Genomic DNA, 14033 nt, shown 5'->3' with positions numbered 1-14033 from the left:
CTTGCCCAGCAAACAGACCCACACAGAACACCGTGATCCAGATAAATTGATTGACTTTTTGGCTCTGGTCACCCTGATGGGCCATTTGGACGGTTGTTCAAGGATATACGAAAAGCCTTTCCAGTCTGAATCTCATTATTTCTTTCCAAGTGTTTTATTGATGTCTGCGTAAAGCTTTTATGTCTAAATATAAGTATCACTTGTATTCAACAGTTTCATTATTTTGAGTGTTGATTTTCAACACGTGTGAATGAATTATTTTTGCTTGTATCTGTTGCATTTAACTTTCCATTCCATGTGAAAAACTTATATTAGGTAAATGTGAATGTTAGTTACTCATTTATGAATGGTGATGTGTTACACACTTTACAATAAGGCTCCCTTTTGCCAGTTATAAATGTTAGTAACTCATTAATATATGATGATGTGTTTCACACTTTACAATAAGGCTCCCTTTTGCCAGTTATAAATGTTAGTAACTCATTAATATATGGTGATATGTTTCACACTTTACAATAAGGCTCCCTTTTGCCAGTTATAAACGTTAGTAACTCATTAGTAAGATTAATGAGTAGTAAACAGTAACTTGATCTTGGATGGATGGATGGATGGATGGATGGATACTTTATTAATCCCGGGGGAAATTTTAGGACATCCAGACACAACATACACAAATCACATACACATAGGGAGAACACGTTCAAAAGGAGTGGGGTAGTAACCAGTACCGTAACGGAAACACATGAGCCCCCCCCCCCCGCAGAATAAAAGATCCCCCCCCCCACCATATAGGCAAGATATCAAAACTCAAGCTCCCTATTTGCGCACCGGTCTGTGACCTTCTGACCTAGGCCGTCATGTCACTAACCTAGCTAACAAAGAAAGCACAAATAAATATATTTTTCTTTATTTCTATATCAACTCTGGAAACACAGACAAGACAATAAGACCATAGTGTGTATCCCATGTAATTCAAATTGAAAAAAGGGGGGTGGGGGGTGGGGGCCACGCGGGGGCTGCGGGGGTAATCTCGACGGGTCTGGTACAGAATGGGCTAGTATAGCCAGTTAAGGGATAGACAGTGGGTTGCCAAGATGGGGATCTTGCCAAATAGTGAGCCCTCATCGATGTAAAACTGTGTTATAATTAGTTTATAATGGCTTATTAATGACCTATAAAGTGTTTACAACCTAATCAATAACCTAATTATAAACCATTTATAAACCTTTATAAGGGGAGCCTTATTGTAATGTGGTACCCACATTTTCCATAAAACAGCTTAATCACCCCCAATACCTTTTGGATGAGATTCTATGGACTAGTGAGTCAAAAGTGGAACGTTTTGGAAGACATGGATCCTGTTACATCTGACGTAAGGCTAACACAGCATTCCACAATAAGAACATCATACCAACAGTCAAACACTGTGGTGGTAGTGTGATAGTCTGGGGCTGCTTTGCTGCTTCAGGACCTGGACGACTTGCCATAATTGATGGAACCACAAGTCTTGAACATTCATTTTAAAGGCCTGGTCATTTTTGACAAATGTATCGAAGCTACATAAAATATATTAATTTTACTATAATTTAGTTTATTTAATTGAAGTGACTTGTCATGAGTAATAAGTGACCTACATACTTCAATCTCCATTCTTATCAGGGGTGTAGTGAGCACTCATGCAATTTGTGTGCACACACTGAAGTGTGTTTGAGACCATTTAGATTGAACTATTTCTCCCAGTCTAAAAACAATCTCACCTCAGCACAAATCTTAGTATAGGCCGATCTACATCTCTTTTAACCAAACATTATTCAAACACTCATGTTCACATGGAATGTAATTTCTGTGTATAAAAGCACATTAATGTGTTCTTCATTATCAGTGAAAGTCTTTTGGTAACCTATAGCGACGACTGTCCTCTGTCAGTGTGACTGATGTATCTTCACACACTTTGCTCATACTGGAGGTGGGGAGTGCTACGCTCTCACCACACCACTGATTCTAAATAAATGTGTGTGTGTGTGTGTGTGTATGTGTGTGTGTGGGTGTGTGTGTGAAAAGGTTCCCGACCCCTGTCTTATCAGCTACTGAGACGGGGCATGTGTGGATAATCGTCTTGAGGTTTACACTCATAATGGAGGCCACAACTATAATAACAATTATATATACATATATCACTATTTCTGTATGGCTCTGCCAGCTGAAAAGGTTCCCGTCCCCTGTCTTTTAAGCTACTCCTTTACCAGATCTCATAAAAGTATAAACATCTGGAAACCCTCACCTAGTTTGCTCCTTCTGTCTGGTGTGTGTTCAGTGTGCAGGTGTCTGCTGCATTCTACCATGTCTGTGTGTTCATCCAGAAGAGGCTGTAGAGGAGGTTGAGTTCTGCATGTCTTTCCACACTGGGGACAGGTTTGGTGTCCTGGCGGTCCAGGCTGCTCCCAGTAGCTGCTGATGCACTGCCTGCAGAAACTGTGTCCACAGGTGGTGATGACTGGGTCCCTCGGTACCCTCTCACACACTCCACACCTGGACTGATCCTGGGTCAGATCAGCACTCAATTCACTGCAGAGACATAACATGAAGCAGACTTAATATATGACTGATTTAGAAATTTAGATTTTTACCCATTGTGGAGGAAATTCATTATTACCCTCACAAGGATGCCAACATAAGAGCTGACTGGGATACATTTCACTACTTTGATAAATACATAGACAGTGAATTGTTTCATAATATGTCAGTTTACACCAATTAGTGTGACCTCCAGGCACCAGGACAGTCACGGAACCCCACCCCTGAAGAACTGAAGACTTTCTTTGGAATGTCTATCTCCATGGCTTGCCTTAGGTACATACAAATTCAGATGAGCTGGGACAACAAGACAAGAGTAGTGATCAGCTGACTCAATGTGAATATAGTTACACTTCAAGTCTATCAAAATCATCACCGATGTGGATGTGACATCAGAGGAAAAGAGGAATCTCCTGTAGTGAATCAGACCACTTCTAGAAAGAGTCAGAAATGGTTGCGTTCATCAAGGGAGACCAGTAACGGTGTGTATTGATGATCAAATGATGACCAAATTCCCCCGTCTTTTTTGTTAGTTCTTTACAGAAAAATAGTATTAGCCAAAAGGTATTTGGTCTTGCCACAACAAATAGCATTGATGTGTGTGTGTGTGTGTGTGAGAGAGAGAGAGTGAAAGAGATAAATAACCATGCAGTCTTCTCAAACCTAAAGTAGTAGGATATATATATGTATCTATCTATATAATCTATACAATGTATCTGTATATATATATATTCTTACATGAAGGAGAGGTTTGAATCTTGAATTGCATGTGAAAACACTGACATTTCTGAATAACTTATATGAAATCTACTAACTTTAGACTTGATGGAACTGGTTGACTGTTGAAGTTAAGAGGCTGATGCCTGGACCGGTCACTTTTCATAGACACACTGCTGGGCGCTGGAGATGGAGGTCTGTGTGTGTGTCAAACACAAGGAGACACAAGAAACCAGTCAACATAGACTAGTTTATCTGTGGAATTAATTAATGTGTTCAGGCTTAATGTTATATAACAATATCTGCAATATCAGAATGAATCTCTCTCTCTCACACACTCACACTCAAACACACACACTCACACACACACGTGCGCACGCACACACACACACACCATCTCTATAACAGATACACCTCTACATGTTTTCCATTATGGAATTGAGGTTATACCTTTGCCTTGTTACGTATGGGAAGCTTTTTTTATCTTATCTTACCAATCGTCTTTCATAACAGTGTGTGTGTATGTGTGTGTTTGTCTGTAGAATTGCATGTGTCAACACTGACATTTCTGAATAACTTATATGAAATCTACTCACTTTAGACTTGATGGAACTGGTTGACTGCTGAAGTTAAGAGGCTGATGCCTGGACCGGTCACTCTTCATAGACACACAGCTGGGCGCTGGAGATGGAGGTCTGTGTGTGTGTCGTCTACAAACACAAGGAGACACAAGAAACCAATCAACATAGACTCATTTCTCTGTGAGTTAAGAAGCGTCAGCCTTCTTCTTTTTTAACTCATCTTAAGAATCCTCTTTCATAACAGTGTGTGTTTTTGTGTGTGTGTGTGTGTGTGTATGGTAGGAATGGGAATACCAGGTAAGAACTCACAGTCCAATATTTTTCCTTTCCTACAACATATTATAACATAAGTAAATAAGAAGAAATAGATTGAATGGATTTTTTTTTTGTGCAATAAAATGTCAGCGGAAGTCATGTCAGCGGATCGCTTGCTATAGGCATCTCAGACCCACGGCCAGCTACCAAGCCAAATATGCTTACTATCAGCTTTTTATACTTTATTGAGTTAAAGATGCCCTTTGAATATGCGATTCAGGAAGTATTTGAAAGGATGAGGTTAATGTATGCATAACTGCAGATGTGAAGGAGCGAGGTTGGCAAGCACACACAACACCAGTGGAGATAGGTGTTAGAGGCTTTGTAGCTAAATCAACCACAACACTTCTGCTCGATTTTAGTTTCCAAGGACAGTCACTGAAAAAGTGAGCCAGTGGTTGTGGCTGAGGCGCTCGCAGACTACTTCTGGGTACAGAATCTATGTTTGGGCAGTTGTTATATTGTTTAAGTAAGATTGTTGGGTATGGGTACTTGCATGTGACAGAGAGAGTATTGGATGCTGAAGTGCACTCTAATCCCAGCCAGTAATTGTAAAAGGTTTATTTGATGGAAATTCTTCTTCACTGCTAGTTATAACTGCATTTTATCTCAAAATAGTTTTGTTTTTTTGGTGTTTTTCTGGTTGTGTGTGTGTGTGTGTGTGTGTGTGTGTGTCTGTGTGTGTGTGTGTGTGTGTGTGTGTGTGTGTTTCCATGGTTGAGTAGGTGAGTGTGTCTTTGAGCAGGTTTGTGTTTGAGTGAGTGAATTCATGCTTTCTGTACTCACCCTGCATTGGTCTGTGTTGATGTGCTGCTCATGTTTACAGGATCATCCATGTCCTGGTCATTCTTCATGGTCACACAGCTGTGTAGTGCAGACTCTGGTCTGAGTGTCTTACTGTGACCTGCAGCCTCCTCTACGTCTTGATTCATTTCAGTTGTCTTACTAAGCCAGAACAGCAGAATAAAATGAATACAAAATTATTTCAATAACTGAAATGATATTACAACCCTGTATAATCCACAAATATATTTTGTTAATTTATGAGAGGGCTCGATTAAAACATATAGATCAAAAGACTGAAAAAGTCTAAATATGACTTCATACTCGGAGCAACAGATAAGTATCCCCATACTTGGATTGGTTTATCTCTTGATAATAGACACATAAAGTTACACTGGCATAAAATAAGCTTGGCATGACAGACTATGATGACCTTATTCTGCACAGCCCAGCTTGGGCATGGCAACAGAGAGATAGACTGCTTTTTGACTTGGGCAGATCTGTTGGTGAATTCATATTCAGTTTCCATATCTGAATTAGACTTAAACAGTTCACAAAGCACAAATACCTAAACAGTGGATGCACTTGTATATATAGAGAAATAGCCCATGCATTAAACCCTTCGCATTATGGAAGGGAAAAAAGGGAAAATCACAGGGAATACCGGTAATTTATTAATCTATTAGCATTTGCATAATCTAGGGTTAACCCGGCCTAGACCCTAACCCTGCATGGTAAAATTTTCATTTTTTCAGTTTTATAAGCTTATTCAGACATGCAGCAATGTATAACAATATCTTAGGTATCAACATTTCTTCAGTAGGCTATACTGACAAGATGTTGTTTCATAGTCTGCTTCTTGTGACATTGAACATTAATGCAAAACGGCCAGGAGGTGTCGCTGTTGTATTGGTTTCCAACGCAATTACTTTAAATGTTTCAGTGTTCAGAGTTCAGCCTCGCTTTGCATGTTATGCCCAGCTCAGGGAAAGATTATTAACTTCTATTTAATAAAATAACATACAGTTTGTTTTTAGTTTTACTTGCTCGTTTTTTCTTAAATCCATTTTCTTGAAGTTCAGACACTCCCTTTAGAGAACTGGCTGGACTTGTTTGCAGTTTGTAAAACAACTGATCTCGTGAATATGTAATTCTTTCCTCCCCACTTATCTCTCTCCACGGTACAGACAAATTAAATAGAATCAAGGAAGATAAAACTGATTTGGTATTTATTCCCCTCTTTATTTTCTTCTATGCAGTTGTGTTTATTTTGCATGTGTGTGCACATTTATTTGTGTGTGTTTTTATTGAAAGATGTTAAGATGTTAGTACAAATATATACGTATATGTGCAAGTTTCAGTCTTTAATCAATCTACTAGACCCTGAGTGTGTTAGTGTGACCTCCAGCCTCCTCTCTCTCCTGAGACACACTCATCCTAGCAGCAGTGGGAGAGTCACTTTAGGACAAAGGAAAAGGACAAATGTGCAGCTGAAGAAAACTCCTGCATTCCATTGCCCATAACTCTGGGCACCCCCTTGCCTAACTGCCTGGACAAGTTTGACTTGAGAAGAAGCTAATCTGAATATGTCATAGAAAATATTCTTCCTGTTATGAAAGATTAACTCATGCTACCGATCCAAGTACAATCACTGTATGTCCCTTACACAGGTGTAATAAGACCATTAATACATTGATGTATGTATTGGACAGCAGTATAAACAAAATTGTGTGTGCATGTTTATATAGATATGTGTGTTTTTGTGTGTTTGTGTGTGTGTGTGTGTGTGTGTGTGTGTGTGTGTGTGTGTGTGTGTGTGTGCCATATTTATGATCATAATGTGGGACAAGTCATCTAGTTGGCTATTCTATGCTGTATACAAATTACACATTACCTATTAATCAGATCTGTCCATAATTTTTTCATCTTATGGAAGGACACAACAAAAATGCTGAATTTAAATTAACATTTGAATAATATTGATATACAGGGTGGCCCCTAACAACCCCCCTCTCCAGTCCCCTCTCTGTCTTTCTCTTCTGTTCACAACACAAATAAACACACCATAGGAGGAGATAAACACAACAGACTCACACACAGGATGAGATAAACACAACAGACACACACACACTATAGGAGGAGATAAACACAACAAACCCACACACACCATAGGAGGAGGTAAACAAAGTTCATCAGCACAAAGTGGCAGAATGACCAAATGTGTCACAGAAAGAGACCAATTAATCACCTACATCATACCAATGTCAAGTAAAGGTTTGAGTGAACAAGATATCAAAATATCAGTGTGTCCTTTTAAATGAAGCACTTAAAGATGGATATTAGCCTTGGTAAGGCTGTTGATACCATGCCAGTGCTTTCCTTGTTGTTTTTGGTGGACAATTAAATACAAATATAGCATTACCATAGATATATATATTACTCTCCTCAAAATAAAATGTATGTTGCACATTTGTAAATCATATTCATATTTAGTAAAATGACTTACAGTGTGTTTTGAGATTTTAGTTTGTCCTGGAATGCATTTCCTTGAAGCTTAGGCGCTCTGTGAAGAGAACTTGCCTGACTTGTTCAGTCACACCTGTTAAATATGTGTTCATTTAGCTGAGGGCAAAAACAACTCATGAATATTTAACTCTTTCTTCACATCTTTACTATAGCCAGTTTCAAATCTAGATTGAAGCCCCAACCATTCTCAGATACTTTTTGTTAACTGATCAAATGTGCACTACTTTATAATGTACTTTGTCTGTTTGTGTAATTGTGCTCTTTTAAATATATTTGTATCCCTCCACTTATCTTTATATCTACATTGGATGTTCCTTTGGCGTTTATTCATGACAAGCACACTGATTTGCCTCTGTGTATGAAATGTGCTATAGAAATAAACTCGCCTTGCCAGACAGATATGCATTCTGTACACACTCTGGAGGCAGGCATTGAGCTCTCAGGATTTGAGTTAAATCCTGAATATGCGAATATGTAATTCATTTCCCAAACAGGAATTTCAGTATAATAAGATGAGGTGTGATGCCAGCCTTAATGCCTGTGATTTGCAGTGGGGACTAGACTTGAGAGAAGCTGAATCTCCAGTATCATTGTGACCCGGGTCCAGGTCTGTTAGAGAGTTTACTGACTGCCGAACACAGGCCACAATCTCACAGCGTTCATTAGTGAATTTACACTGTGACACAATTTAAACTAATACACATAATGATATGATATTAAAAAGATACATCTACAAAAAGAGTGAAGTAAACTGAGTGTCTCTGTCTTTCACTTTTCAGACTTCTAGAATGTTCTGAACATAAGACACACTCACACACACCACAGGAAGAGATGAACAAAACAGACACACACACCATAGGAGGGGTTAAAAACAACAGACATACACACGCTAGCAATCTAGCTTCTTTGCTATTTCAAGAAGAAAACTCAAGGTGAATCATTGAGTGAGGGTATGTAGCCTTCATGGGGTATGAACCGAAATATCAAATGTTGGTGGATGCCAGAAAAAACATTAACTGACGTGACTATATAGCAACCCAAGCTAGATAGCCCTTACACCCATAATTAACCTACAGTGAATTGATATCCAAGTTTGTCATGTTTCTCTCTCTCACTCTGTCTCAGTTCAATTAAGTTCAAATAGACTCGCTTTATTGACATGACCATGAAAACAGTATTGGCAGGAACAAAACACAAACAAGGCAATATAGGTATAAAAAAAAGTAAATACAAATGTTTTCTCTTTTGTCACAAATGTAATCTTAATCTCTAGGTAGATATACCTCCCCAACCTACCAATGCCAATCTCCCTTCAAAAACTTGACTTAGCCCCTGATCTGGCCACAAGCTCCCCTGATTCAAGATATCAAAATGTGTTTTCCTCAAGCTCTATAATCTGATTTCACCCCAAATAAAAGAGAGGTGAAGGTGTAGCCCCATCAAACCATTACTTTCTTTGTTTTCAGTTCAAGTAAACACGAAAACCAAGGATAAAAATACACACACTCAATATATACACATGGGCAGTAATACACAAATTTGATAAAAGTACTTACAGTGTGTTTTAAATTTCACCCGTCTGTTCTAGTCTAGTGGACTCCATTTCCTCAAATCTCAGACACTTCCAGTTGTATTTCGTGAAGTAAGAGTATGTTTGAGGTGTCATTCGTTTGTTTTACTGGAATCTATTTCCTTGAATCTCAGACGCTGCTTGAAGAGAACTGGCTGGACTTGTTCAGTCATAGCAGTTTAAGGTGTGTTGATACTATCGAGGGCAAAACTATGATCTTGTCACGAATGTTTAACTCTTTCTTTCCCACTCATCTCTATACAGTAACACGAAAAATCAAATACTAAATAAGTATTTCCTCCCTTCTTTCTTTTTCTTCCATATGCATTCGTGTTTAATATACATTTATTTGTATGTGATTTTATTGAGAAACAGTTGTGAAAACTACTCCAATGTACTTCTGTGTTGCAGGCTCCTGGTCCAATCTTTGTAGAGTCTGGCCTACTGACCAGTCTGCTAGCTTCCCCGTGTCTTGTCCAGGCCGTTAGGCACGACTTACGGTCCTGTAGGTAATGTAGGGGCTATTTGGCCCATCGTCGGGGTAAAAGTGTGAGGTATATTGTAGCTGCAGGAACTGATTTTGCACTGTAGCTGTGCTTGTTAGCTCTTTCTCACCCCACCTATTCTCTGAGTGGATACCTGGCACCCCATTAGGTTGTCAAGTCTATGAATGGGAGATGCCATCTGGGCATCTTGGCGTTGACTCTCTGTGTGTGTCTGTGAGGGGCTCCCTGCGTACCTGTCAGCCGCCACTCCAGCTCCACCTGCTCGCTTGTCTGTGCCTTTGGAGCAAGGTTATTATAGTTTTGCGTTTTTCACTAGTTTTTATTTTTATTTCGTTTTGACTTTTTGTTTTCAATTTCAGTTTAGTTTTAATTAGTTTTTAAAGCGGGTTTGCTAGTTTAGTTTAGTTTCTATTTTTTGAAAATGCTTAGTTTGAGTTTAGTTTTTATTAGTTTCAGTATTAGTTTTAGTCTTTACTGCGGAATGCAAGAAACCAAGGGGGGGGGGGGGGGGGGGGGGGGGGGGGGGGGGGCAGTCAAAACAAAATGCTCAAAATGAATAGAAGATACAAGCTATAATAAATAATATGTAATAAAAACAGAATTTGCGCATGTCCTGTTCAAACAGACAGGAGACAGCGAGACGGTGAGGCAGCGACGAGCTGTGCCTCATCTCAGATTGCGCAATCCCTCACAAACTAGGTTGAGCGCATGCGTAGAACCTATTTAGTTTCGCTGATCTGACGTAAAGCCGCAGTGAAAAAGCACGGAGAGGAGGCAAATAGTACCTCTGCTTCAATAAAGGGAGCATGCGAGAGCCTACCGGTCGGGTTTATTCTTGTTCTGCCGTTACTCTTCTTATATTTGACATTGACTACGAAAATGGAAGATTCTATAGCTAAGCTAAAACATTTCTCATAACTGGACTTTCAATCAAAACGTGAATTGATCAATAATGGGAGACCAATGCCGTAGCTAAAATGAATGCTTGAAACGACGGGACAGAAGATAACTCGATCGACTTCTCACATCCAAAGCCAAAATGTTTTGAAAATATTTTGAACCTCAAGAATAGATTTGGTTTTGGACGTACAGCGGAGACTAAATATTAGCAGGGGGTATCTCACCCCTCATTCGCTAACATTACATTGATATCAGAGAAAGCCCTTGCTCCGTTAATTTCCCGTTCTCTTAGGATTGTTTAATGTCTATGTAAAGCCATTTAACATCAAACAAGTGGTTGTGATCACTTTGGTGAGCTGATTTTGAGAAATTAAACTTAAATTGCAGCTAAAGTTGTACATAATCACACATATTAACACGAGTTCATCACAAGCTAGCAGCTGCCAACTGTATGTAGCCACCTTACCTATGTTAGAATGCTGATATGAAAAACAACCAGTAGTCAATGTGCAAGCTGCCAATTGAATGGTGATTTAAGCTACTGTATTGGGTTTATATATTTGTAAATCTGACTCTGAAAGAGTCAGTGCCTCACCAGCCACGAACCTCACCGCACGTTACTGTTCCAGGTAATCCCAAATAGGACTCTGTCGCTTTCTCCCGACTTTTGCCGCCATAATACCAGGTGAGGGGCGTGTAGTAAAAGTGGTACGGCGGAAGATAGACGCTATGTATGAAATCAATTGACATCTATGAAATACATTGACAAAGACGAAAACTAAGGACATTTTCTCTATAATTCTATTTTATTTTAGTTAGTTTTGTAAAGACACAATACAGTTTCAGTTAGTTATCGTTTTTTTATAAAGCCTCGTTTTTATTTTTATTTCAGTTAACGAAAAGAAAAATCACACCTCGTTTTCGTTTTTTCGTTAGTTTTCGTTAACTATAATAACCTTGCTTTGGAGACGACTCGTCATTGGTCTCAGCTGTCTAAGACTGCTGTACCATTTCCACATTTAACCTCCCTGTGTGTCGCGGATCGTCGTGTATCCATCAAGGACTGCTCACGGGGTTTTTTTCAGCCCCTCTCCTCCCCATGCATGATCACCTGTTGCTCGTTAACGCAGGCTGGTCACACTATTCTTGTGTTGCTTCTAGCGACTCGATGGCCTACGTAGTGGCTGCTCCTTACGTCGCTCTGCATTCCATGTCAGCTGAAGCTCGGTAGGTGCCCTTTAACTCACTTCTTTGATGCTCAGTAGGTTCCCCTTTAACTCACTTCTTTGATGCTCAGTAGGTTCCCCTTTAACTCACTTCTTTGATGCTCAGTAGGTTCCCCTTTAACTCACTTCTTTGATGCTCAGTAGGTTCCCCTTTAACTGGCTTATTTCATAGGGACTTGAGTGTGATGTTGAGGTGACTGTGCTCTGCACTCTCTGGCGTCCCACAGCGCTGCTGCTGTTGTGCTTCTTGTTTCTCTTCTCTCTCCTCTGTTGCAGCACCTTCTCTGCTTGCCACGCTGCTGTACAGCGACTGGGTTTGGCAGCAAACTCTCACCCTTCGCTACTGTCCTGTCCCGTGCTTCTGCTTGTGTGTGTTTTGGGTGCATGTGTGCCTTTAGGCTAGTGTGACACTAACGGCCTACTTTGGTGGTGGATTTGACATGTAATGTAATGTTTCATTTGTTGTCATTTTTCTTTGCTGGTTTTTCGTTGGTATGTTTTGTTTGTCATTTGCTGTCACCATATTGTTAGTAGATTTGTGTTTGTTCCCTAGTGTAATTATTATTTATTTGCTTTTGTTGAGTCACCACTGACCCTCTCTGTCTTTTGCTAGTGTGTGCTTCCAGGCTGAACTAAGCCCCCTGTGCTCATGGGAGTTGATGGCAGTTGTGTGGTGGTGTTTCACTACTTTGAGTTGTGTTCTTTTTCTGTGCCCATGGTCAGGTAGTAAACTCATTCAGTTCCAGATTGTTTTCCCCTCCTGTGTCTCCTGTGTTATTTACACAGAAATGTAACCTTAGTTATTATATTACTGCAGTGCACTCATCTGGTGTACAGTACACTGAATGGAAATATGACCTTAGTGACTGGTCAATGCATGTCATGGCCAACTCATTTATATGTTTCAAGTTGGCAGGTGAATCAATGAACAAATTCATTCATTCATTCATACAGCATGTTTTTATTGCCCAGTGTGCAGATCATCATCTGATTTACTCGACCCTTCAGTGTGTTCAAAACAACACTCTTCACTAGTGCTGTCAGTTTAACGCGTTATAAACGGCGTTAACGCAAACCCACTTTAACGCCGTTCATTTTTTTATCGTGAGATTAACGCAATTTTTTTTTTTTTAGATTTACATTCTTTTTGGCCTCGCAAACTGTGTAGTAGGCTAACGTTACGGTTTCAGTGAATGGTGAGCGCGATACGGCGAAATGGATGATAAAAAGCTTCTGAATGGAAAGTTTACTTTTAAAAGTTGTGTTGTGCAAAAGAAGCGAGCTTCACTGTTGTCTGAAAATGTCAACAGGCAGCTGGCTGAAAGCAAAGAAGTAGTAGGCTTACCTTTTATTGGTAACCTAACTGTTACGGTTCAATGTTTCTGAAATAAGAGGCCTGACTGCTATGTTCCTAGCAAACTTGAAAAAAAGATAATATTAAGCCATGGTTTAACTGCACTATAGGCTGAGTCCTTGTTTACCTGAAATATGCACTTTATAATTTTATTTTGTACCGCCCTGTTTGGCAATATTGGTTTTCAATAAAATAAAACATTTGCATTAAGCAAGCCAATCAACTTTTCCATGTTGATAAGGGCATTCAAATAAAACTAAAATGATGGAAAAAATAAATAAACGAAGGGACATTTAGAATAGATACAAATTTGCGATTAATCGCGATTCATTTTGAGTTAACTATGACATAAATGTGATTAATCGCGATTAAATATTTTAATCGTTTGACAGCACTACTCTTCACTGCTGTGAGGTTCTGTCTTATTTTTCTTCATTTTCACCACACACACACACACACACACACACACACACACACACTGTAGGAAAAGTTAAATTAAATGGCTTGCAATTTATTGACCCACAAGGAAGTTCAGAGTATCCATGAGAAAAAACAAAGAGATAGAAAAGAAACAAAGAGACTGATAATATAACTTGGGGAAAAAAATATATTTACAAAACAGATGAATATACACAGTCACTGCAATAGCTTGGGACAGATGTCCCTAAATACAGGCAGCACAAATATAACAGGCCTCACACATCTGAGGATGCTTGAGAAGAGCACAGACAAAGTCTCCTTCTCACCAAAGAAGCCTCTCAATAACTACCACACTAACACTTTTAGCAGGTAGCTGAGGCAACCCCTAATTGGCACATCCCATTACAGGCCCACAACACAGGGGTTGCACAACACAACGGCAAATGAATGAGCATGAGTGAAATGTTTGAGGCGGTTTCCGCAATATATGTTCACCCATCTGCTTCTACACACGCCGGCCAAGTTAAACCAGTTCAGAATGTTATTTGGTGATGTACAATA

The 14033-nt window shown here is 39.5% G+C and overlaps 1 protein-coding gene and 1 long non-coding RNA gene across 2 annotated transcripts in view; both read right to left on the bottom strand.

The window, feature by feature from the left end:
• The window catches only part of LOC116219866 (NACHT, LRR and PYD domains-containing protein 3-like), a 33676-nt gene extending 31029 nt beyond the window's left edge, over positions 1-2647 (bottom strand). The window contains exons 1-2 of the mRNA XM_042703928.1: positions 2628-2647; positions 2404-2540 (exon numbers count right to left, since the gene is read on the bottom strand). Of these exons, the coding sequence (XP_042559862.1) occupies positions 2404-2540; positions 2628-2647 (157 nt within the window). The remainder of the gene's footprint in view (positions 1-2403; positions 2541-2627) is intronic.
• Positions 2648-3816: 1169 nt separating this feature from the next.
• Positions 3817-5124, bottom strand: LOC116219867. The gene is made up of 2 exons (XR_004163332.1): positions 4974-5124; positions 3817-4001 (listed from the first exon to the last, which is right to left on the bottom strand). It is a non-coding gene; the product is annotated as an uncharacterized LOC116219867 (long non-coding RNA).
• Between the last annotated feature and the right edge of the window lie 8909 nt (positions 5125-14033).

The sequence above is a fragment of the Clupea harengus genome, chromosome 26 (genome assembly GCF_900700415.2).
Source record: "Clupea harengus chromosome 26, Ch_v2.0.2, whole genome shotgun sequence".
NCBI lineage: Eukaryota > Metazoa > Chordata > Actinopteri > Clupeiformes > Clupeidae > Clupea > Clupea harengus.
The sequence above is the reverse complement of the archived record's forward strand: the minus strand, read 5'-3'. Positions and strand labels throughout refer to the sequence as shown.